Source organism: Hyperoodon ampullatus (genome assembly GCF_949752795.1).
Source record: "Hyperoodon ampullatus genome assembly, chromosome: 10".
In the NCBI taxonomy this organism is placed as follows: Eukaryota; Metazoa; Chordata; class Mammalia; order Artiodactyla; family Ziphiidae; genus Hyperoodon; species Hyperoodon ampullatus.
This window is the reverse complement of record NC_136923.1, coordinates 86,055,372-86,081,572: the sequence shown is the minus strand read 5'-3', so window position 1 is coordinate 86,081,572 and position 26,201 is coordinate 86,055,372. Positions and strand designations below refer to the sequence as shown.

General features: G+C 40.7%; 2 protein-coding genes across 2 annotated transcripts; one reads left to right on the top strand and one right to left on the bottom strand.

The window, feature by feature from the left end:
- Window positions 1-397: 397 nt before the first annotated feature.
- TDP2 (tyrosyl-DNA phosphodiesterase 2) lies at window positions 398-12,053 on the bottom strand. The gene is made up of 7 exons (XM_079713741.1): window positions 11,885-12,053; window positions 11,713-11,798; window positions 7,476-7,649; window positions 6,652-6,743; window positions 4,559-4,677; window positions 3,071-3,241; window positions 398-709 (listed from the first exon to the last, which is right to left on the bottom strand). The coding sequence occupies exons 1-7, from the start codon at window positions 12,047-12,049 to the stop codon at window positions 428-430; spliced, it is 1,089 nt and encodes a 362-aa protein (XP_079569867.1). The 5' UTR covers window positions 12,050-12,053; the 3' UTR covers window positions 398-427.
- A 50-nt stretch (window positions 12,054-12,103) lies between these two features.
- Window positions 12,104-25,915, top strand: ACOT13 (acyl-CoA thioesterase 13). Its single transcript, XM_079713742.1, has 3 exons — window positions 12,104-12,526; window positions 23,823-24,007; window positions 25,678-25,915. Exons 1-3 carry the CDS (start codon window positions 12,446-12,448, stop codon window positions 25,832-25,834), a joined length of 423 nt encoding a protein of 140 aa, XP_079569868.1. The 5' UTR covers window positions 12,104-12,445; the 3' UTR covers window positions 25,835-25,915.
- The last annotated feature ends 286 nt before the right edge of the window (window positions 25,916-26,201 follow it).

Genomic DNA, 26,201 nt, shown 5'->3' with positions numbered 1-26,201 from the left:
TGAATTTTTAAAAATTAACGGATTTTAAATCATGAGTTCATTTCTAGCTTACCAATTAGGCACTGTTAGCTGACAAAAAGTCTGACGTAGGATAGCTGCAATCTATTTAAATGCAGATCTAGCCAGCAGCTGTGAGCACTATTACAAGCCAGAGCTTGTAATAGCTGATAGCCTTTGCGACCTTTCATTAAGAGGCCTCATGTTCTGAACACAGGTATGCTTTCATTTAAATAAACACTAAGATTTATCTGAAATCTGAGGACACAATCCACAAAATAAAATCACAGTCGTTTTTTCTTTTGTTACAATGATCCAGTATATTAATTCCTCCATATTAAACTACCTTTCCAGACAGGTAGCAATTATATTTGCAAAAACACAGAACAAAATTGCTCAGAACATTTAAAACTCGTATTTGAAAAGCAGTTCACAATATTACATCTAAGTTGCACAGAAGACCCCAGTGATCACTAGGAAATCTACCACAGTCCAGTTTTTCCAACCCAAGGAGGTCCAAACTTCGGGGAATAATGTGGCCACCTTCTGCTGCTGCTCTAAAAAATATTCGATCAAAACGAAGCTTACAAGTAGCAGCTATTCCAAGATTAGAGTTCATTTGTGTATCCCATGTATACTGGCAATGCTTAGGTTTGCCCAAAAACTCCCAGACATCCAAAATGTTGCTGGGTAAACCACCACATTTGGTAACCTAAAAAGAAAAAGAAAGAAAACTCTTTTCAGTCTTTTTTCCCTTATATTAAAAAGGTCTTTACCATTACCACATCTAAGTGCAACTTTTCAAATCAGAATGCCACAGATTATTTATTAATGCACAAATGCACAACTAGATACAACTAGATATGTTATAAAATTATTTTACTGCATGATAATAAGTAGGTAATATAAAAATATCAAGAGAGACAGAGAGGTCTGAAATTTGCCCCTTCTCTTCTGCCACAAGTGGCTTCCTAACTTTGGGAGTCAGATACAACTCAGAAGACTGAAAATCCATGGTCTCAGTTATTGCTATTAGTAGTTTTTAAAAAATGAACATTAAGTGTAAAGAAGGCAAAACTGTTACTCTAATCTATAAATTGAGAAGTATACCATTTATATGATCTAACAATGTCAAATGCCTTCAGTTTTATTTGAAATTTACTAACAACATTAACTTTTCCTCCCATTCACACTCTAGGATTTAAAAATTTTTATCGTGGTAAAGTATACATAAAATTTACGAATTTAACATTACAGTTCAGTGGCATTAAGTACATTCACATGATTGTGCAACCATCACCACCATCCAGCTCCAGAACCTTTTCAGTGTCCCAAACTGAAACTCTACCCATTAAACACGAACTCCCCAATCCACCCTCCCCTCAGCCCCTGGCAACCACCATTCTCCTTCCTGTCTGTATGAATTTGACTACTTTAGGAAACTCATATAAGAAGAATCATGAACATTTGTCCTTTTATTACTGGCTTATTTCACTTAGCATAATGTCTTCAGGGTTCATTCACATTACAGCATGTGTCAATACTACCTTCCTTTTTAAGGCTGAATAATATTGTTTCATGTATCAATATATGCATTTTGTTTATTCATCTGTCAATGGACACTTACATTTAGGTTGCTTCCATATTTTAGCTACTGTGAATAATGCTACCAACACAAGTGTACAACTCTTTGAGGCTCTGCTTTTGCTTGCTTGTATCCACCCAGAAGTGGACTTGCTGGATCATATGGAAAGTCTGTTTAATTTTTGGAGGAATCCTTACACCATGTTCCACAGCAGCTGCACCATTTTACATTCCCAGAAGCAGTGCACAAGGGTTCCAATTTCTCCATATCCTTGCCAACACTTGTTATTTTCTGTTGTTTTGTTTTTTTATAATAGTCATACTAATGGATGTGAAGTGGTATCTCATCATGGTTTTGATGTGCATTTCTCTCATGACCAATGATGTTAAACATCTTTTCATGAACTTACTGGCCATAAGTATACCTTCTTTCGAGAAATGTCTAAATCTTTTGCCCATTTTTTTCTTTTTAAATTGTATTTATTTATTTTTGGCTGCGTTGGGTCTTAGTTGTGGCACATGGGATCTTTCATTGCGGCGTGCTGGCTTCTCTCTAGTTGTGGTGCGTGGGCTCCAGAGCATGTGGGCTCCAAAGCTGTGGCACGTGGGCATTCTAGCTGTGGCGTACAGGCTCTCTAGCTGTGGTGTGTGGGCTCCACAGCACGTGGGCTCAGTAGTTGCGGCGTGTGGGCTTAGCTGCCCTGCTGCATGTGGGATCTTAGTTCCCCGACCAGGGATGGAACCTGTATCCCCTGCATTGGAAGGCAGATTCTTAACCACCGGACCACCAGGGAAGTCCCCTGCCCAGTTTTTAATGAGGTTTTTTTTTTCTGTGTTTTTTTTTTTTTAATTGTAGGAGGTCTTTGTATATTCTGAATATTCAGATATATGATTTGCAAATATTTTCTACCATTCCATGGGTTGCCTTTTCACTCCATTGATAATACCCTTTGATGCACAAAAGTTTTTAATTTTGATGAAGTCTACCCTATCTATTTTTTCTTTTGTTGTCTGTGCTTTTGGTGTCATATCCAAGAAATCACTACCAAATCCAATGTCATGAAGGTAAAAAAGATTGAAAAAAGAAAATCCAGAAGGAAGAGTTAGGGACAACTATGTTGGTCAAATCTTTGTTCGTCTTACCTTACAACTAAGAAACTGCAAATAAGCAATCTTTTCTAAATTCTTCTAATCATTATTTTCTCTATACCCCTCTTGTTAACCAATATATATTGTTTTGTGTTGTCTGTTTCATATGCCATATATATGTTTTCACCCAATAATGTAACAGCCCCTTCTGCCTCTGCTTCCCCTGTGCTAGGCAAGTAGCACAGGCTAAATAATCATTTGCTGAATTGCATCTGCAAGGTCACTTATACATTATGAACAGATCAAAGTCCTAGTTTTAATAGCTTTAGTCAAAAGAAACCTAAATTAGTTTCCACAGCAATAATCTGCCCATAAACACTGAAATGACTTCATCACTCACTTCGTGATCCCTTAAATTCGTATCTCCTGCAAATATAACTGTAGTGGACTCTGGAACCTCTTGCATTTTCTTTAAAACCATTTTCAACTGATTCATTCGTTCCTTAGCATGCCCTCTGGTGCTCTCCAAATGAGAAGTCATAAGGCAAAGTTCATTTCCTGACACACTCACCTGCAACAAGATAAATAGAGTTGTTAAAATGATCCACTAACAATTAACACTGAACTTTGTTAACAGAATCAGTAATTATTCAGCTGATTGGTATATATCAGTATTTACTAAAGTGAAACTATATAATCAGCACTGTGCTTATCCTTAAAGGTCAAAGTATACTGAGCAAGTACCCACTAATACTTCAAAACCTCCCTCGAATGTCAACTCCACTGTGAGCCCTTCCCCAGCATCCCAGGCATCAGTGGCTCCCTCCCCTATCCTCCTACAGCACGCTGTGTAGACTGTTTATAACGTCCCCTAGATCGAACTGCAGCACAATTCTCTCTCTCCTACAAAGCCCTGACTCATCTGAAAGCAAAGATGGCTCTTTTATTTATTACTATGTTACCGAGAGCCTGGCACACAGGTAACTCAAAATAATGTCAGTTAAATGAATGAATGAGAATCATTTACCATTTGCAATTAAGATACCAACAATGTAAGATCTGTCATTATTTAAACTAATTGCCTGCAGAGTCCAGTTCAAATTCTTCACATTGGGCATTCATGATCTCCTATAATCTGGATCCAACCTACTTTACCAACCTGTCGTCAGACTACCCCCTTTGTGCCCTCTACATCCAACTGAATAGAAGGCTCGTTTATAGCTACACATGCCGTCTTTCATATATACATACCCTGCTATGTACAATTTGTAAAAGTTTGCTCATGGTGGTTCTGCCACCTGCACTGTTCTTAATGTCTACATTTTACTTATTTTTCAGGGCCCAATTCAAACACAACTTCCATCATGAAACTTTCACTAAACAATGCAGCTGAAAATCATCTTTCCTTTCTCTAAACTTCCATGGTATATCATTATACCTCTCCCAGGGCATTTATGCCTTTCGTTTATTTTAGGTACTATACATACAATCTCTCCCCTGCTAATCTATGAGTTCTATGAGACCAAGATCTATTTGACTCATTTTTGTAAGACTCACAGAGTACAACACAGTACCAAGTACAGTGCATTTAAAAAAAAAAAAAAAAACAACTACTTTAGGAAGCAACTGTGGAATGTCAGCAAACTCTTATATATTAAGAAAACATCCAATGAATCAAGGATTTTATTTTTACAATTGTCTATATTTGAAATGTATGTAAAAATTTAATTTATAAAGTTCTTTAAGACTATTTAAAAGAACCTACAAGTGAGGAGTAAATATTTTTCTAAAGACAATGGTTTTTTAAAAAGAACACCATCATGGAACTATGAAAAAAACAGTTCATTCTTGTTTTTAAAAAAACAGTCAATTTAAAAAAATTACTTACATGCACACACAAAAGGTTTCTCATCATTTTTGTATTTGGAAAAGGAATAATCTCTTGGCTTTTAAATTTCAATCTCGATTTCTTCAACATTATAGCTGTGAAATAGCCTTCTTCATGACCTTCAAATGATTGCGGAAAAGAATTTAGGCTGAGAGATCAGGGGTATCTGCAGTTTATCTCAAGCTCCCCTATTGAAAATTTTATAACAAGCAGGTATAGATATATAAATGGATATAAATCTTAAAAGTAAACTATTATTTCAAAATAGTTGAAGATGGTCAACCAAGTCCCTCTGTAACTGTAAGTATGGAAGAAATATAAAAGTGTAACTGGAAGTACGGAAGAAATACAAAAATAAAAATGAATTTACATAAGTGCCCAAAACAGTTAACAGTGCTAATACCAAACATAAAAATTTGAAAAATTTCTGAAAGGCAGAGTAGATGAGACTTAAACTGAGGCAACTTGACATGCAGTTACTTTTCACTCGGGAAGCACCAGAAAAATCACAGTAAGTGAATAAAAAATTTAGAAAAGGGGCTTCCCTGGTGGCGCAGTGGTTGAGAGTCCGCCTGCCGATGCAGGGGACACGGGTTCGTGCCCCGGTCCGGGAAGATCCCACATGCCGCGGAGCGGCTGGGCCCGTGAGCCATGGCCACTGAGCCTGCGCGTCCGCAGCCTGTGCTCCGCAACGGGAGAGGCCACAGCAGTGAGAGGCCCGCGTACCACACACACAAAAAAAAAATTTAGAAAGGTATAAACTTGCAAGAAGAAACAGAAATGGAGGGGCAATGAATGAAAGCTTCCAAGTTTTTCAGAGAACAAAGTAGGTGGAGAAGTGGTAACTGGTTTATCAGAACGGAGGGGAACCTGGAAAAGAGGAACAGGAAGAGAAGGGAGGAAGAACGGGAAAGGGAGGGGCAGGGAGGAGGGCAGCAGACTAGAAAGATGGCAGGTGGGGAGTCCAGCAGGTGGAAAGGATGAGGAGAGGGAGAGGGAGGGAGGAAAGAAGAGAGAGACAGAAAAAAGAATTTTCCAGAACTGAAGGTCACAAACCTCCAGACTGAAAGGTCCTACCAAGTGTTTGGCATAATAAATGAAAAAAAGACCCCCAAAACACTGGAGTTAAAAAGAAGAGCCTCAAAGCTTCCAGAGCGGGAAGAAAGATCAAGAATTAGAATGGCATCAGACTTCTAATCGTCAGTACTGGAAACTAGAAAACACTGAAATCATGCCTTCAAAATTCTGTGGGAAAATGACTTTCTACCTAGAAATCTTTGTCCAGCCAAACTATCAAGGAACTATGAGAATAAAACATTGGCATTTCCAAATAGGCTGGGATTCAAAAACTTCACTCCCCATGTGCTACTTCTTAGAAAGTGACCAGAGAATATGCTTCAATAAAATGAGGAAGTAAACCAAGGAAGGAAGCATGGGATTCAGAAAACAAGATAACCAAAACAGAAGACAGGCAAAAGGAATCCCCAAGAGAACGCAGAAAAGTTGCCCCGCAAAGAGAGAGAGAGAGAAAAGGCAGATAGAGAGAACCCTCTCTTCAGCAATTTTGGATTAAAAAGTAAATCAAAATTAAAATCATACACTAGGTAAAAGTGAAAGTCAAAGAAAACATGAGCTTTAGCCAAAAGTCATGAAATGAAGCCAAAGTGGTATATTAAATGCACTCAGTAAAAACAAAATAGATGAAAAATCAAAAACTAAAATATTCAGGGCAAACAGGTAGAAAAAGAACAAAATAAATAAAAAGAAATTAATAAAGACTTCTTGAAAAAGCATAACCACAATGCAATCACCACACTTAAACATTTTCTAACAATTGATTTCACCAAAAAGCTACTCAGTGCCTCAAATTTCGGCAATTTATATTTTCCTGAAAAATCATCCATTTCAACCATTTTTCCACATATGCAACATATTCTCCTACGATTTTTTTAGTATCCTGTGTCTGACTTCTTTTTCTCAAACTTACTTTATTTGTGCTTTTTCCTGTCTATGTTCCAATTGTCTAACTTTGGTTTATCTCTCACCTTGTTTTTCAAAGAAAAAGACAAGTTAAATAACAGGAAAACTGTTACCTGTAATAATCTCATAACTACTTGCTTTCTTCTTTAGGTAGGTAGAATATGGGGGAATAACTTCCTGTAGAAATACCACATCTGGGCTGTACCTAATTAAACACATCAATTTATGAAAAATATGAGGTATACCATTTCATTTGCAGCTACCTGGATTAGGAAAATGCCACAGCATAGAAGAAACACAAAATTATAGCCCTCTAGGACATCTAATATTCAATATTTATGCTGACCTTTGATAACGATAAAATGAGAAAGACCTGTGCTATTTAACAAATAATACCGTAAAGATAAAATTTAAAAAAAAAAACATATACATGACAACCCTTCAAAGTTAGAAGAACAGGAATCATTGACACTAGAAACCAATAATATTAAGAGCCTACAATGGTCCTCACTCTTAACAGATGCTTTAAGTGTTATTTTCTTCAATCCTCTTGAAACAGTTATTATCCATGATGAAGAAAACTGAGCTCTGGAGAACTGAAATGGCTTACAAATGGTTCCACAAGGTCACAGAGCTAGTGTGTGGCAGATACGGATCCTTTTGGTAATTTTCTTTTCATAGCAATAATTATATACAAAGTTTAGTAAATAAAATAGTACTAGAAGGCTATGAACAAAAATTAGTGTTCCCTCTGTACCCCAAGCCACAATCCTGCTCCCAGAGGCAGTCACTCCCAGTTCCTTCAGATGTTTCCTCTGAGAGCTGGACTCTGAAGTCAGGACCGATTCCAAAGCCCATAACCTTGAACTGTTACCCTCCTTGTAGGCAGGTAAGACACATTATCACGTTACCATGACACAGATGTAATAATACTTACAAAGTTAAATAGGAACACACCCCTCGAGCCCTCTCTGGCAGATTGTTCAGGTCCAATCCATCAATATTCCAGGTAATGAAAGAGAACATGCTGCCATCTTCTTGCTGAACATTTTCAGATGCGCTGGATTTAGAACTAATGGAATCACTTGTTTCTTCCTTGGTTAGGTCAACACTGGCAAGATAAGAATGAAACACAACTTTGCAAATAATCTATAAACTGATTAATTTAAAAATTATTTTGTGACTCTCTGTAGCCCTCATTCTACAGGTAAATAAATTTTAAGAGTCCTAAAAGTATCTGCCTATAGAAGAGCAAGAGTCTGAGGAGTGAGGAAAAATAGATTCTTACTGTGTTATCCAAACGTCTGCTCACTTAGAACCAACTCAATATCCCTCAATGACATAGGTCACTAAAATGATTTGATAAATTATGACCCCAAATCAGACTGAGTAATGTAAGATTTCCACATTTATCTGGATTCATTTTAAATCACATTTGAAATAAGATCTCATTGTGCCAGATAAATAATGGCTGCAATTCTTTGTTATTCCCCTCACTGAGAGGTGAAGTCCAACTAATACCCTTCCCCTTGAATCTGGACCTTAGTGACTTGCTTGACCAATAGAATATAGTGAGAAGGATTATTCTGGGATTTCTGAGGCTTGGCCATAAGAAGCCTTGTAGCTTTCACTCAAGCCTTTTGGAACACTCTGCCCATCAAGAACCCTGAGCTGCTACATGAGAAATCTGACTACTCTGAGACTATCATGTTGGAGAGACCATGTGTATGGGCTCCAGCCCACAGGTCTGCCTGACCCCACCTTTCCCACCAAGGCCCAGACATTTGAGTGGAGGAACAAACATTATTAAAAGGCGACTGCTAAGCATTTATAAAATATACATCAATTTGAGAACTAGAGTTTTGTATTTATAATTTTAATAAATGTAATGCCAATATTTTAACTTCTTTAAAAAATTTTTATTTTTTAATTAAAAAAAATTTTTTTTGGCCACGCCACGCAGCTTTTGGGATCTTAGTTCCCCAACCAGGAATTGAACCTGGGCCACAGCAGTGAAAGCGCCAAGTCCTAACCACTGGACTGCCAGGGAACGCCTGAAAAATTTTTTTTATTGAGGTATAATTAACAGATAATGTTATACTAGTTTCAGGCACGCAATATAATGATTAAATATTTGTATACACTGCAAAATGATCACCATGATAAGTCTAGTTAACTTTTAAACTTTTTTTGAAATAATTTCAGACTCTCAGAAAACAGTAAAAAGAATTCTACTCACCACTCATCCAGATAAATGTTAACATTTTACTTATTTAACATTTACTTGCTTTACTCTTTTTATTCTGAAACATTTGCATAAATACTTTTGAATGCATTTCCTAAAAATAAGGACATACATACATACCCTAGTACAATTATCAAAAATCAGAAAATTATCATTGATACAATGTTATTATATAATTTAAAGATCTATTCAAACTTTGCCAATTGTGCCAGTAATGTCCTAATCCAGGATCACATGTTGCATTGCGATGGCATGTTTCTTTCAAGCTCCTTTGATCCAGAATAGTTCTTCGGTCTTTGTCTCTCCTGACCTTGATGTTTTTGAAGAATACAGGCCATTTATTTTGTAGAATGTCCTTCAGGTTGGGTTTGTCGGATGTTTTCTAAGGATGTGTATTTTTTGGCAGGAATGACACAGAAGTGATAGGGTGTCCTCCTCAGTGAATCAGGTCAGGAGGCCTGATCCAGAAGTATTGGATTTGTCTCCAGTACTGGTCACGTTAACTTTGATCCCTTGGTTTCTCCACTGCACAGTTATGATTTCCCCCCATGTAATAAGTATTCTGCGGGTAGGTACTTTGAGACTATGTAAATGTCTTGTTTCTCATCAACTTTTACCTATTATTATTTTTTTTTAATTTATCTTTTTTTTTTTGGCTGCGTTGGGTCTTCATTGCTGCACGCGGGCTTTCTCTAGTTGCGGCGAGCAGGGGCTACTCTTTGTCGTGGTACACGGGCTTCTCATTGCAATGGCTTCTCTTGTTGTGGAACACGGGCTCTAGGCGTGCGGGCTTCAGTAGTTGCAGCACATGGGCTCAGTAGTTGCAGCGAGCAGGCTCAGTAGTTGTGGCGCAGGGGATTAGTTGCTCAGTGGGATGTGGGATCTTCCCGGACCAGGGATCAAACCCGTGTCCCCTGCATTGGCACACGGATTCTTAACCACTGCGCCACCAGGCAAGTCCCTTAGTTTTAGTGTCCATTGATGATTCCTGTCTGAGATAATTACTATCAAGATAGTTCCCAAATGGTAATTTTTTTTCTCTCACATGCCTGCAACATTTAGTAGTTGGAATTCTACTGTGAGGGAAAGTGTTACCTTCACTCCTGGACAAATGTATTTATATCAGTGTGGATTCTTATTCTATTCTATAGATAAAGCCTCACTCTCACTGGCATTTGATCTGAGTTCCAAGAGACAACAGACCACAGCCTCATCCATCACTTTGCTGGTTTTCTGCCAATTCATGATTCTGGGCTAGGGGACTCCTAATGGTCCTCTACCCAACCATTACTCAGCTCCACCCACATTTTTTTTTGAGGGACGATTTCAGGGACTCCACCTCCTTTGTTCCAATTTCTTTACTGACTACAATTTAGGATACAACTAACAGACACTAACACAGGCTAGTCTGAGTAAAACAAAAGGATTCACAAGGAAACAATCATGTCCCAGAGCCAAGTACAGGAACACAGCTATGCCTATGGAAGTTCGATCAAGGCTCTCTCTCAATCCTACTCAGCGGCCCTTGGTTTCACTCTCTCTCTGCAGACTAGCATTCTCAGCTTCCCCATGCACAAAAGAGTATGGGTATGGGTCCCCCACAGGTACTGAGTTAACATGTACAGTCCCAGCTTGACAGGAAGATTCACTAAACACTCTTGGTCCTAATCCCAGGAGAGAGGATCTGACTGGCCAGCACGGGCTAGGTGAACACCTACTACTCTAACTGGCTCTAGCTAATACAACATGGGAGCCAGAGATATGTCACTGTGGATGGGTAGACAATTCCCCAACAATAGGCCAGGCAGATGGAGAAAGGAGCCTAATGAAATGATCTTATCACATCTAAAAGTGCAGCTTTTTCAGTGCAGCTGAAAAGATCACAGGGAGAAAAGAGTATCTACTACGAACAGTTAACTGTAGAGGCTGCCCATACAGCTGGGAGAACTTTATATATTCAATTCATACTTATTGAGAGCTTATTACATGCCAAATATTGTATGAGACTTTGGGAAATCAACAATGTATGAAACAGATACTGTCTTCACCAAATATGTAGTCTAGTGGGAAATATAAAATACTAAATAGCGATTATAATATGAATTAAGTTGTCATGCATGATGCTATACAGAATTACTTAAGAGGAGAACCTTACCCAGACTTGGGAAATCAGGGAAAGCTTCCTGAAGACAAGTCATGTCTAAGCTGGACTTTTAAGATAAATGTTACTTAGCAAGGAAGGAGGAAGAAAAGGGTTCTAGGCAGAGATGATAAATATCTTTACAAAGGTTGAAAGGCAAGAAAAAATGGCCCACTGGAGAAAGGGAAAGTTTGGTATGCCTGGAAGTTTTGTAGGGTAGGAAAGAGAGTGTGAAAGGAAACGAACCCAGAAATATGGTCAAACCGTGGAGGGACCTGTAAGGCACCTGGACTTTAAGAGCAGAAGTGCATGAATTGGGGAGGGAGCACTGGAATAATAGGGGCGGATGTGCAGTTTATAAAAACTATTATCCTGGCCGGGCGGCAGAGAGTAAATAAACAACAATATAAGAAGCAAGAAGACTTCCAAATTACCATTCCTCAGCAGAGGATTTTGCCTCATTCATTTGTTTTGAAACTCTTGCTTACATATTTCCTAAAATTGGAGTCAAAAAATTACGTTTCAGGTATTCCCCCACTCCCCACCCCCCGACTCCAAAGTACCTTCCAAGTGACAGCCTGGACTTCGGGGGAGAAGCGTCAGCCCCGCTGCTGCGACGCGTCTCCATCCCACGCACCAACAAAAACCCTCCACCTCCGGCTATTCAGAGGCGAGATGTGCCTCTACTCAAACCCGCCCGTCCAACTCGACTGCAGGTCCCAGGACGCCCAACGCAACCCGGTATAAACTGCCTCCGCCCTGAGTCGTCCCCGCCCCGTCATCACTCACCAGGACTCGGGCTCAAAGGCGGTATCAAGATGGCTTTTTAAAGCGCTCTCCTCCACTGCCGGCTCGAAGTAGGAGTCCAGCGCTCTCTGCAAAACAAAGACACAGGGATGGGACGTGTGCGCTGCACGGACCAAAGTAAAGAGCGGGAAAGAGAGAAGCAGCGAAAGCGTACTTCCATCTCCCAGTCGTTCTCGGCCAGGTAGCACTGAGCCACGGCGGTGTCGCAACTCGCGACCGAGGCAAACTCCACACACAGAAGTCTCCGCTTCTTTACCTCGGGCTCTCCCTCCTCCCGCTCAGCCTGCGGTGCACCATCCGGACCGCTCTTCTGCTCCATGGGATCTCCGCCAACTCACCTCCCTCTAACCCGGGCCGAGCGGGAGACGCCTGGGCCTCTGCGCAGGCGCCTAGCGCCCCGGCGCTCACGAATCAACCGCCTCATGCGGAAACGCGCTCCGCTTTCGGAGGACGACAGCGCGCCTGCGCAGCCGGAAAGCGGGCCCGGGCTGGCGAAAGCTAAACAGCGCGTGCGCGCGAGGTCACAACGAGGCGCGGAACGTCAGTGCGCGAGCCACGCGGGTGCGCGCGAGTGCGGACTTGGAGTGCGTCACGGGCCCAGAAGGCTGCAAACCCTTCGCCCTTTCTGTCCTTGTTCTTTTGCGAATTTCCGGGCTTCCCTGCTCTTCCAAGAATCATTCTTGAGTGGGGCCTGGGAGCCGGCGAACGGTCCACGATGAGCTGTAAGGCAAAGAGTCTGCTGGAGGCGATAAAGTTCTCAGGCAAGGCTCTCGGTTTTGACAGAAGTTTGGAAAAGGTATTAGAGGCGAAGACGCGGTTTCTAATGAAGGGAAAGAAAGCACCATGCTTGGTTCGTGGTGAGCGCTGAATAAATTGTCTCTGGCTAGATTCTGTTGGACTGCGTCCCTAAATTCACCTTAGTAATAATAATTACTACTTTAATGGAGCACAGTTATGTGCTAGGTGTGCCTACATTGACCTGTCAGTCTTTAAAGCGAAAACGTAAGTGGTTTAGCCAGCAAAATGGCTTAGCCAGCAAAAATAGCAGAGGAATTGCACTTTGGGACGTGCAAACTGTGGCCAACCATAGGCAAGTCCTCAACTGTTCTTTTTTTTGCGGTACGCGGGCCTCTCACTGTTGTGGCCTCTCCCGTTGCGGAGCACAGGCTCTGGACGCGCAGGCTCAGCGGCCATGGCTCACGGGCCCAGCCGCTCCGCGGCATGTGGGATCCTCCCGGACCGGGGCACGAACCCGTGTCCCCTGCATCGGCAGGCGGACTGTCAACCACTGCGCCACCAAGGACGCCCTCAACTGTTCTTTTATAGCGAGGAGAGGAGAAAGTTGAGAGGAGCTGTTTTGAACAAGTTCGCTGGAGGAGAGGAGAGCTGGGGCTGTCGGTCGTCGCATTGGTTGAGTTGCGGAGGTTTCTCAGCAGCTGGGTTGTTGCTGGACGAGGAGAAAATCTTGCTTTTTTCCTGCTGGGGTTTATAAAGTAAGCTGTGAGGAGTGGTAAATGGGGGAAAGTTCTCCCTTCAGGGCTTCCCAACTCCATTTTGAATGAGGTATTTTATAATAATAATTTTATAATTGTAACATTATATAATTGTTATTACAATATTATAAACATTTTTAAAAGTGAAATTAATTTTAGTAAAATATTTTAATCATTATATCCAAAATATTTAACATGTAATTAGTAGAAAAGAGTACTTTTTGTACTTAATCTTTGAAATCCCGTGTGAATTTTACACTTACAGCACATCTCAGTTCATACTAGCCATGTTTCAAGTGCTCAACACTGACAGGTGACTAGTGGCTACCATGTTAACGGCACAGGTCAGTACCATAGTAGGTGCTCTGTATTTGTTAATTTTATCAAAAATGGATTTTGTAGTTGTCTACTTTTTGTGTGGGAAGAGTTGCTCAGGCTAAAGTACAGGTTTATGCTTAGTGATCTATAAATCCAGTCGTGAGCATGGTTTCTCTTACCATAAATTTTAAGGTAACGTGATCTAGACCAGTGGTTCTCATTTGAAGGTGGTTTTGCTCCCCATGGGACATTTGACAGTGTCTGGAGACATTTTTGATCATCACAACTGGAGTGTGATGGGAGGGGTGGGACTGGCATCTAGTGGCTATTGGCCAGGGACGCTGCTGAACATCCCACACTGCACAGGTTCCCTCCCCTGTCCCCACGACAGAGAATCACCCACTCCAAACGTCAACAGTGCTGAGGTTTTGAACACTTGACTTAAACCATCCTCTTATCATTCATTTTTTCCTAGGTCAAAACTAGATAAATTGCTACTCTGTTGTTCTTTATAAGAATATATAAACCTGTCTTTGGACTGAAGTTTGAGTTGGTTGTTCAAATCATGCGATTTCTACATGTGTTGGCATGGAACAGAATGTGGTCTTTCTCTAAATCTCTGGTTAATAATTCTTTTTTAATTAATTAGTTTATTTTTTGGCTGCACTGGGTCTCTAGTTGCGGCGAGCCGGGGCTCCTCTTCGTTGCGGTGCACGGGTTTCTCATTGCAGGGGCTTCTCTTGTTGCGGAGCATGGGCTCTAGGCGCGCGGCCTTCAGTAGTTGTGGCACGCGGGCTCAGTAGTTGTGGCTCGCGGGCTCTAGAGCACAGTCTCAGTAGTTGTGGCACACGGGCTTAGTTGCTCCGCGGCATAGGGCTCGAACCCGTGTCCCCTGCTTTGGCAGGCGGATTCTTAACCACTGCGCCACCAGGGAAGTCCCAACAATTCTTTAAAGTCTCTTAATATAACTAGTGTGGTTTTTGCGCCTCACTGGACCTTGACTGACAAAATTATTTTATGTCAAAGAATTGTCCCTTTGGTGATTTAAATATGACACCAGAGATTTTTCAAGGCAAGAAATGCTCACTTTTAAGTGCAGGATTTTAAAATACAAGAAAATTGTTAAAACTAAATTGGAGTAAAGACGTATATGGTCTCTCAGACACACTTGTCCTCTATACCTCATTGCTTTTGCAAAGGTGAGAAGGAATAATGTTTCTGGGTGTAAGAAGCAAGTGAGATGTACAGTACTATCGTGTCAAGTCTGCTCCATCACCCCACAAAGTCAATGAATCAAGTAGAATAACACTTGAAAATTTGGCTGGTAATATTCCAGTGGGGATTTTGTTTTTTGGACAGATGTTTTGACCTGGCATATAGAATCTGATAAATGATGGTGACTTTCTGTTCCTCTAAAAATGATCTGTTGAAAAAGGCAAATTGCAAAATTAGTCCTGGTACAGATGTCAAGTCAGTGCATGAGATCATACATTAGAACTTCTTTATTTAAGCCTGTTCTCTTTTTAAAACCTCTGTTTTATCAGTGTTTATAAATACCCACAAAACCTATGTTTTATAAAACACTGATACAGAAAGACTAACACGCAAAATGAATGTCCTACATGTGGTCTGTCACTCCCATCACTCCAGCCAGCTGCCAGCACCAAGCACCATACATGTGAATTATGCCATCTAAGTCAACCAGCTCCTAACAATCTGCCAGCTGCCTGTAGAAACAAGAGTGAGTCCAGGCAAGCCCGACAGAAGAACTGGCTGGCTCAGCCCAGCCTAAATTGCCAACTGACAGAATCAGAATCTAATAAATGACTTTGTTTTAAGCCCAAAAAAGAAAGTGTCCTGTTCTTGCTATAAGATCACTTTTAAATCAGTCAACAAACTAAGTACTCTAGGTTATAAAGAAATGCCAATCACAATTCCTCGCCCTCTAGGAGTTTATCATCTCAGAGAGGAGAAAAGTGGGTTCCAAGGAACAGTCCCATCAGATGTGCCCTGAGAAAAGAGTCCTATGAATAAATAATTTCAGAAAACATTGATGTTGTATACCCCCTTTTAAAAATTGTAGTAAAATACACATAAAGTTCACCATCTTAACCATATTAAAGTATTCAATAGTAATTATTGCATTCACATGGTTTACAACCATCACCACCATCCATCTCCAGAACTTTCCTATGATAACTTTTATCATAGGACTTACTATTCATTGTTGAAAATATCTGTTGATTTTTCTGTCTTCCCTCTCCTCACTGAGAGCTCTTTCGGAGCAAGTCCATAGCAGAGTTCCATCTTGCAAAACTGCAACTCTACCCATTAAACAATAACCTCATTCCCTTTTTTTCCCCAGCCCTGGCAACCCTCATCTACAGTCTGTCTCTCTGAATTTGGCTACACTATGTATCTCCTCTGAGTGGAGCCATTATATCCCTTTTATATCTTAAAACTTTTGACTAGTTCTGTGATAAACATGTTTAAACTTATTATGTTTAAGTTACTTGCCAGTGGAACTCTTTCCCCCACAATAACACATGTGGAAGAACATATCTCAGGTGAGATCTGGAAATACCATGTGGAATCCAACACACAAAGAAATAAGGGAGGGCAGTTCCGAAGCAAGGTAAAATTGTGTAGAGTCATCCTTGTGGAAATGAGAGGTGAAGATGTGTAGGTGAATGAGATGTCTCAAGAGGAAGAACAGACTAGAGAGAAGCATTAAGGATTTAGGACTGAACCTTGAGGACACACAGGGTTGAGAAAGATAAGGAGCCTTTGAAGACTATAGAAATGATTAGGAAGGTAAGAATTGACCTTATACTTACTAGAAAAACTTTGAGGCTTTGGATCTACCACATAAGGACAGTAATATTATTTAAAATTTATCAACATGATATGCCAATAGGTATCTCTGGAATACTGTTCCTCAGTGAACAGAGATTATTTAAACTGCTTTGTTGCTGTTTGACTTGTGGCATTATCGTAACTGGCTCACCATATTTACATTCCTGCAGGGCATAATTCCTTCCCGGGAATGACTCTATATTCAGGTACCACATTCCAAACTAGATCAGCTGCAAAAATTCTACCCAAGTTTGTGCTTTCCCTCTTGAGAGGAGATCTGGAGGAGTGGATAGCCCCAATCCTCAGTCTGTAGGTGGTGAGGAAGTTCCTCCTCTATTAGCCCCTCTTTTCCAGGTTCAAGGCAGCAGGGAAGCTGTATTTGAGAGAAATCTTGCCAATGTGATTGATGTGACAGAGGCCTTCATAGCATCCACCTTTATAGGCATTCTAGAATAATTTGATAAAATCTGCCATTTGCCAGCCTTTGGGAAAAAATACAGGGACACTCAGCACATCTCTCACCATCACCACCACTCCAGTGAACAAGAGTAGTTGTTCAGCTGGCTAAATCTTCAGGGAATATTTAATTAAATTCCTCTTAGCTCTTCCCTAGGGCTTTGTTTTGCCTCCCATGGCACCCATTTGCTAACTTTTATTTTTGGTTTTCTCTTATAGCCTCTACTGGTTCATACACTCCCTATTTTTGGATCCTCTACCTTTGACCCAATTGGCCCCCATTTTTACTTCTATCTTTCAGTGTCCTTTTCAAGTAGCACCCACTGTCCCTAGAAAAGACTTCCCTGGCATCTCCAACTGTCTTCCTCTGATTCACTTCTATACCTTGGCTAACTTTTATCATAGGACTTACTATACATTATTGAAAATATCTCTTGCTTTTTCTGTCTTCCCTCTCCTCATTGAGAGCTCTTTGAGAGCAAGTCCATAGCAGATGCTTAATAAGCATCTGTCAGTGCCTAGTGAGAATGCCTTTCACATAGAAGATAGTCCCTGTGGTTTGTTCAATCAGTTGCTGAAGCTACTAAATGTTGGGCATATTGTAGAATGCTCTTAGCCGACCTTCAGATTTGAATGTATTCATTCATTCAACAAACATTTGAGTATCTACTATGTGCCAGGCACCATTCTTGGCACCAGGGATATACCAGTGAACAAAACTAACAAAAACCCTACCACTCGTGGAACTTATGTTGTATTGTGGTAAATCAAACACTGAACAAAATAAGTAAATAAAATATATAGTATGTTAGATGGTAATAAGTGCTATCAAAGAAAATAAAGCAGAGAGCCATGATAAGCAATATTGGGACAGGAGAGTATTTTTCCCTGAAATATGTATTTCTGTGGAATTATTTTTTTGAAAGTTCAGTTTTAAATACTGTCATCACTGAAATAGTAAAGATCTGAGCACGTAATAGATACTCCAAGGGGAAGATTGATCCAGGCAGGGGAACAGCAAATATAAAGGCCCTGGGACTTTACCACACTGTCTGCTTGCAGTGTTTCAAGAGGATTCCCAAGGAGACTCGGAAGGGACGATTTGGAGATGAGCTAACCATGTATGGCTTCACTGTGTAAGGACTTTGGTTTTTACTCTGAGTGGAATGTAGTTCCATTAGAGAGTTTTGAACAGAAGAGTCATATAACCTGACTTGCATTTTAAAAGGAGCACTCTTGTCGCTAAGACTGAGAATGGACAAAAGGCGGGCAAGGGCAGGAGGGGGATAACTTGGGAGGCTCTGTAACAACGGGAGGGAAATGAGGGCTCGGATTCAAGTGGAAGTATAATGAGTGGTGATGGGGGCTGGGAAGGTGATTGGCATTCTGGACTTGTTTGAAGCTAGAGCTGACAGGCTTTGCTGAGGAGTTGGATAGTGAGATAGGGGGGAAAGAGGAGTGATGACTCCAGGGTTTGGGGCAGTTCTGTATACTGGGGTATCTGCCCTGAGAAGGCCTTTTATCTAACTACCTTAAATCGGTCATGGCTTACATCACTCATTAGATTTATCACTATTCCCTTCCTGTAGAGTTGCTACATACACCTTGCGCACTCATATCAGGGGACTTTGCTGTTTATCTGGTAGCTGGGACTTTTACAATCAGTCAGGTACATTGGAGCATGCTCAGAAAGGAACTGAACTGCAGAGTAGAAGGCAGGGGATCTGATGGGATCATATTCACCTTCAGAAAAGCACCTTCAGGGTTGTTCAGGCCTCTAAAAATAAGCCGAGCGAATGTTCTGAGAAGCAAGCGGGCTGGAGTCATCTTCATAGTTCTGGCATTTTCAGTAATAACTAACATTTATCGAGCCCTCTGAGCCAGATGCTGCACTAAACATTTTACCTACATTATTTCGTTTAATCCTCAGGACAACCCGATGAGGCAGGTACTATTATTATCCCCATTTTACACATGAGACAATAGAAGCTTAACTTTTCTAAGGCCTCACAGCTAGTAAGGGGGATCTAAACCCAAGTTGTCTGCTCCCTGCCTGTGTATTAACATTGTATTGTAGTACCTACCCTTAGAGAAACTGTCCTGTATCCTGAGTGAAACTGGCACCAAGCGTAGCCTTTGGTGGGCTTGTGAGTCTGAATGACTGGTGGGCATTGCAGAATAAGAGCCAGCAAAGGGGATGTGGAGTGGCTAGTGGAGGAGGAAAAGAATCCGGAGGTGTGAACGTGGGAGTTCAGGAATGGCCAGAAAACAGGTTAGATGTTGCAGAGTGCTGAGAGGTCAAGTAAGGGACAGGCTGAAAAGCATCCAGTGAATTTAGTAATTAAGTCATCCTTGATCTTGGCAACAGAAACAATTCCAACTGGGCAGTTTTAAGCAAATCCATGTGAAACTATCCAAACCAACTTTCAGTTTGATGGTTGTGTTTGAGTCACAACTTTGATAAGGATGAGAATTTAAATGTTTTAATCACCTATGATATGCCAGGCCCCGTTCTAACTTAATTTGAATTTTATCTTAATCTTTATAAAACTCTAGGAGGGTACTGCTATCATTTCCACTTTACAGCTAAGGAAACCTCAGTTAAGGATCTTGCCTAAGGGGCTTCCCTGGTGGCGCAGTGGTTAAGAATCTGTCTGCTAATGCCGGGGACACGGGTTCGAGCCTTAGTCCGGGAAGATCCCACATGCCGCGGAGCTACTAAGCCCCTGTGACTAAGCCCATGCACCACAACTACTGAGCCTGTGCTCTAGAGCCCGCGAGCCCCAACTGCTGAGCCTGTGCGACTAAGCCCGTGTGCCACAACTACTGAGCCTGCACTCTAGAGCCCGCGAGCCACAACTACTGAGCCCACACGTCTACAGCCCATGCTCCGCAACAAGAGAAGCCACTGCTATGAGAAGCCCGCGCACCGCAACGGAAGAGTAGCTCATGGTCCCTGCAACTAGAGAAAGCCCGCACAGCAACAAAGACCCAATGCAGCCAAAAATAATTAAAAAAAAAAAAAAAAAAAAAGGATCTTGCCTAAGTCTGGCTCCAGAGCTAGTACTCTTTAACTATTGGTCTCATCACCTGTGTAACTAAGCTACTAAAACATACATTTATTATAAAACTGAAGTGTTGGACTGATACAGCAGCATGGCTGAACCACAGTTCTTGAATAGCTTATGCCCTTTTATGGCCCCTTAACAGAATTTCCAACTATTTTTCTTGCTGTTGCCACCCCATCACACTGCCACCTTCTATCTTACTGTTTACCTCTTCTCCTGCTGATAGGCAGGTGCATTTTTACATCATCCTCAGACACACTTCCTCTGGTATCTGCACTGTGTCACGTATGAAATCAGCTGTGTCCATCATCAGGGCAAATTGCTTTGAAAACAGCCTCCTTTACAAATACACAAAATTCTCATCCACTAATATGACCTGTTCTCTGTGCTTCTGTGCATACATATGGTCTTTCGCATTCCATCTCCTTGGTTGACTCACGTTTTTACATACGTGCAGGTTTTCTCATGCCATGTGCCACACTCCTTGAGGCCCGTTACAGACACCCTTACAGAGCCAGAGACATATGTTTCTTTATCCATTAGCAGAGGCTGTGTGTGTGCTGCTCAGCAATCAGCAGCAGTCCCAGCGAGGCGGTGACTCTTAAAGACCAGAAAGATTGGAAACCTCAAGGTCTAAGAATAATTCTGGGTTCTGGGCAGAGCTTCCTATTAGGGACTGTCTCCTTCATTGCTGTTGACTATTAGGGATCCCTTCTCAATGTCTTTACTGAAAAGCCAAGTGAGGAAAGGAGAGACTGTGTTCGTCACCTGAAGCATCTCTCTCTGTGATGGAATTTGAGCCTGCAGGTCAGGGGTGGCAGGGGGGGATGCTGTGGTAGCATGAGTCATATAAACTCATGTGAATGCCTGAGGTGCAGGGAAGAGACAGTACACTGCAGGCATACAGAAAAGGGGCAGATGATTGTATGAGCGCATGTCCATTTAAGACCATTTTTATGCTAAACTGAGGAGTCTGTTGTGTCAGACTGGGCTGAGCCATAAAAGTTCTTGCCAATCTATTGCAGTCATCCAACCTGCAGGATTATTGGGGCCATGGCAGCTATATTTCTGATCCCATGGCATCATAAAAGGCTACACACCCATCTTCCTCCCGATGCATGAGGTCCTAGTTGTCTGCAGCAGTCCAGGTGAGATGTGAGGGGAGGCAGTTTTGCATTAGTGGTTAAGCCAGAGACTCCTGGGTGCAATGGAGATAACACTATCTACTTCAAAGATTTGTGAGGATCGAGACAGCGTCTCAATGCCTGTAAGACAATGCCTGTACATTTCTGAGCATGGTCTGTAACACAAAGTTAGCCGTAGTTAATAACCAAATAAACACGTATGCTCTCTACAGCCTATATCTTGACTGAGATCTATTTTTTTTTTTAAATAGTGTCCTCCCCCCAGCCCCATTCTTCATCAGACAGGTAGCTCTCCATTGGTTTCTTCCACCACAAGACTGTTTCTTAGTTCTGGGAGGTTGGGTAAGACATCCCTTCATTGTTGTCTTCCATTGGTTTACTTATTTTTACTGAGGGAGACAAGAATTGGCAACACAGGGAATTCCCTGGTGGTCCAGTGGTTAGGACTCCACACTTTCACTGCTGAGGGCCCCGGGTTCGGTCCCTGGTCAGGGATCTAGGATCCCACAAGCCATGCAGCCCAGCCAAAACAACCAAAAAGAATTGGCAACACATAAAAGCATTTCTCTGCCATATCTGACCGACCAGTACAAAAGTATCTCTATTCCAACATACCTTTTCAGCCAGTTTTGTATCTTAGTATGTCCTTTGTCCTTTCAAGTTGTGGAAAAAGATAAAAATTAAAATCAGTATTTTGGGGGACTTCCCTGGTGGTCCAGTGGTTAAGAATCCGCCTTCCAACGCAGGGGACGTGGGTTTGATCCCTGGTCAAGGAACTAAGATCGCACATGCTGTGGGGCAACTAAGCCCATGTGCTGCAACTACTGAGCCCGCACGCTGCAACGAAGATCCCACATGCTGCAATTAAGACCTGATGCAGCCAAAAAAAAACAAAAAACAAAAAACAAAATCAGTAGTCTGCAGTAGAAAATCCAATTGACATTTGTTTTACCTTTTGTCATCCCAGCCAAAGTTAGATAATAAAATGGAACTTTAAGAACTGACCTCTACTAAACACACCATACCTTAAAATTACACTAAACTACCTTTGGTGACTATGATGCTTTCCTATTCGATTCTATTTCTTGAACTGCCTGGCTTTTTCCTGTCTTCACCTGCCTAACTCCTGACCGCCCTTCAATCCACAAATAATTCCCCAGGATGCCTTTCCTAATGTCTCTTCCCTGAAAACATACTTTGATAAGTAAGATCCTTACTTCCAGCAACCTGTATTTATCCTATCTTCAGTAATTCGCTCTACTGCAGTGTGCATGTGTCTATTCCTTTAGACTGGGAACCCCTTAAAAGCAGGGATTAGATCTCGTTCATCTTTAGATTGCAGTGCTTGACAGACTTGGGTAAATGCCCCCAAAAAGGTGAGTTTACACCTTGGGCTTGCTTGGTGTGTATTATTAGTTTATGAGGACATCTTGTGGCTAGGTCATTTATTGTATAGACTTGATCCCGTTCTAACATTTACTTTTCCGTTGATTTACCCATTAAGCAAAACATGACATATTATTTAGGATGGTTCATATTTTATAGTTCTGTTTCTGTTTTACATCAGGGCCTTCTAGGGGATAAACAACAGCAAACAACTAAAGTCATAGTTTGTGAAATGCTGAAATGTCTTCCCGGTGGGAGCATAAAGGCCGCTGAATACCTAGAGATTCTATAGTTAGCAACTAGGGAGACTTGGAGGTGGACAGACCTAGATCTGAATCTCAGTTCTGTCTCATCCCGGGTGACCTTGAGAGTAAACCACTCTGAATTTAAGTTACACAAACTGGAAATAATCCCTTCCTTGTTACATAGTATATGGAAAGACTTTGGCACAGTGCCTGACAAGAACGTGCTCAGTAAATGGTAGTTATCTAGAATTAAACCATTTAATGCTTGAGACATCCTTTCCTGTATCTACAAATAGACACATCAAATATTCATCCATATTCTGCCTGGACACTTATAGTGACGGTGAGAATTACGTTGCTGGATGCAGCACATTCCATTCACAGTTTGGTTCCAGCTTCTAAATATTATCTATGATGTTTTTTCCTAGTAATTTAGATAGGATATAAGAAACATATTTCTATTATTTTTTTTAAGTTTCCTTTCTAAAGATGTTTGATATAACATTTAAAATTCATTGTTCCACATTTTATCTTTCATATAATTTTTTCATTATGATACTATAAATGGGGTGGGACCTTAAAAGCAGCAATTTAACTTTGCTGGATTCTATCAAACTTTTTTATATTAAAATAGGTTTGTGGTATAAGCTTATTAATTCTAGTAATGCATTGAATTACTCAATTTCTTCTAGTAAATGGTTTTAAACCATTCATTATGAAGTCATTCTTTGTGCAAAAACTAGGGAACATCCAAATTAAAACTATAATGGGTTAACAGATCACAAGGACCAGCTGGCTTTGTTGGTGCAAAATTTCTAAGGAGACATTAAGAGATGCCAGGTTGTTGTACATAAGGCTGAAAAGCTCAGACGGAATGTTTGATTTCTGCAGAGGAGTGGAGATTAAGAAAAACTACTCCTGTTTTTCCCTAAATATTCCTTTTTATTTCAAAACAGTTTACATCAGAGTTAATTTCTATCAGAGAGAGATTGGTAACTTGATTTTCAATTTCTGAATCAATTTTTGGGGGGTGACTTGGTTTAATCCAATGATAGTTCTTGTTACGCTGTTTGGGCTTTTCTAATACCACCAAATATTCAAAATTCTTTTTTTTTTTACACTTAGGTGACTGTTGTTTCTGTTGTCCCTGGGAAAGTGATTTGTGAAGTGAAAGTAGAAGAGCAGCATACCAATAAAATGGGCACCCTCCACGGTGGCATGACAGCCACCTTAGTGGATGCCGTATCGACATATGCTCTGCTGTGCACAGAAAGGGGAGCACCCGGAGTCAGTGTCGACATGAACATAACGTATGTATCCAAACTGTACCCCAAATAACTTTTTCCAATGTGGTAACTCATTTCAAACAAACGAGGCTAAACACATTTGTAACAATAAATAAAGCATGAGGTGCCCTTAGCTGGTCATCCTTAAATGCAGCTATAGATTTGCCTTAAAATATTCCATGGTTTTAGAATCTAGAACTAGAGGAATTAATTTCTAAGTACAATATATATCAGTAATAATAAGTAATCAGTAATACAACCAGTAATAAATGGGGAATGATCTAAACACTCAAAAAGGCTAACATTCAGCTTCTAATATGCATACTGGTGGGGAAAAAATCATCACAAACTCACGGTTTGTAACTGTTTTTCATACAATCCTTAAAAGTGCCACTTGTACAAATGTCTCATGAAGGTTGTACTGAGTACCTATAGAGAAAAGCTAGAATAAAAATCAAAGAAAAGTTGAGGAATCCTTCAAGTATACATCGCCATTGCCTTCTAACAAGGTGAACACAAATGTCCAGTTTTGCAATATTTCATGTTTTCCTGCAACTGCACAGACATGCTCTCCTGATAAGGAAGCAGAACCCCAGATGTCAGGTTTGTCACTTACTGTTGTGAAAATGCCTGCAGGGGTCAAACACTTCCAGATGCAAAAAATTAAATTCCCACATTAACTAGTACTGTTGCCAGTGTCCCGCTCACTAAAGAGTACAGGGCCCGGGGACTTAGTTTCAAGACAATTGATTTTTCCACCTAAGCAAGAAAGATTTTTGTTGGAAGGGGAGGCAGGGGTTAGGGTGGGAAAGCCAATGTGATGTATCACAAGGGCAATGGAAATAATGTGTTATCAGGTTTTTAAACAATCGAAATCTCTTCTTAGGCTAACTTAACTTTCAGTCCCTCTCTACTATGGAAATAAATTGAGAGTGCAGTAAGCAAATCACAGGACAAGATGCAAATGGTGTTCTGAAATTAAGATGTACAAAAAGAAGGATCTGCTTGGGCACTGGTGAGCCTATTCAGCAGTCCTTACCTTATTCCACATGATAAGGGTAAGACCACTTGATGACTCTGCTTTGCCTTAAGACCCTCTATTACGAGCAGAGAGATCTTCCAACCTAGCACTGCATTTCATGATCTTCTGAGATACTGCTGCTACAATCCTAAAGGATTTTTAATAAGCCAAACATAATTTTGGCCTTTCAAAGTATGTGTTGCCAAAGTACTGGCCACCATCAAGAGCTGCCTAAGATTCAAAAGGGCCTCATATTAATTCCTTATAGTTCTTATTAAGTCATTTTAGAGTTGAATAAATTCTGCATATTGATATGACAAGATATTAACACCAAGTGTTACTTCACCTAGGAAGTTAAGCCAATTAAGTGAAAGCTCAAGGAAATCCCTAGCCACAAATAAGTATGAAGCGGGAAACTAAAAAAAAAAATAGGGCAGTACGGGGAGGCGGGGGCAGTTGAAAACCCCTTCCTATATTTTTGGGAAAAGAGATTTGTGTGCATAAGGAATCAGTAAGATATAACTTGGTCAGGACCAGCCATTCAAATTAGAAAGGATATTATTCTTAAACTATTTAGGAGTCAATAAGTAACATAAGGCTGTTATGAGATGCATACAACTTTCTCTTTTAAAAACTATTTGCTGTTAACTAAATTTAAATGTTTCTTTTCAAGGTACATGTCACCTGCTAAAATGGGAGAAGATATAGTGATTACAGCACACGTTCTGAAGCAAGGAAAAACACTTGCATTTCTTTCTGTGGATCTGACGAACAAGGCCACGGGGAAATTAATAGCACAAGGCAGACACACAAAACACCTGGGAAACTGAGACCAGCAGGGTGACCTAGAGAAACTCAACAATGCATGTCCAGAGTAAATCTGACTTGAACAAATATAATTTTCAAAATAAATTAGCACAACCAGAAGTGGCTAAGAAATATTTTCTTTGGGGAAAATGCCATAGAGATCAAGTGGAATATAGGATAGAGTTGTCTATATTCTAAGCCTCTTTAGTTTTAGTTTATAATCATACATGATACTTGGATGAAAACATTCTTCGCTCAGAAGTGTTTTGAAAACAGGTAAAGCAAAGCTAGCAGGGCCATTTTGAGATAAGATTACCTTGAAACTAAAATTCAATATTAAGATAAAGGAGAAATACAAATTAACGATTAATCCTTAACAAATTGTAGGTC

Coding starts and splice junctions, on each gene's coding strand:
- TDP2 (XM_079713741.1), bottom strand. CDS start 12,049: ATGGAGCAGAAGAGCGGTCCGGATGGTGCACCGCAGGCTGAGCGGGAG. Junction 11,799..11,884: donor AGAACGACTGGGAGATGGAA/GTACGCTTTCGC, acceptor TTTGTTTTGCAG/AGAGCGCTGGACTCCTACTT. Junction 3,242..4,558: donor GAAACCTTTTGTGTGTGCAT/GTAAGTAATTTT, acceptor ATCTTGTTGCAG/GTGAGTGTGTCAGGAAATGA.
- ACOT13 (XM_079713742.1), top strand. CDS start 12,446: ATGAGCTGTAAGGCAAAGAGTCTGCTGGAGGCGATAAAGTTCTCAGGC. Junction 12,527..23,822: donor TTGACAGAAGTTTGGAAAAG/GTATTAGAGGCG, acceptor TTTTACACTTAG/GTGACTGTTGTTTCTGTTGT. Junction 24,008..25,677: donor AGTGTCGACATGAACATAAC/GTATGTATCCAA, acceptor TTTCTTTTCAAG/GTACATGTCACCTGCTAAAA.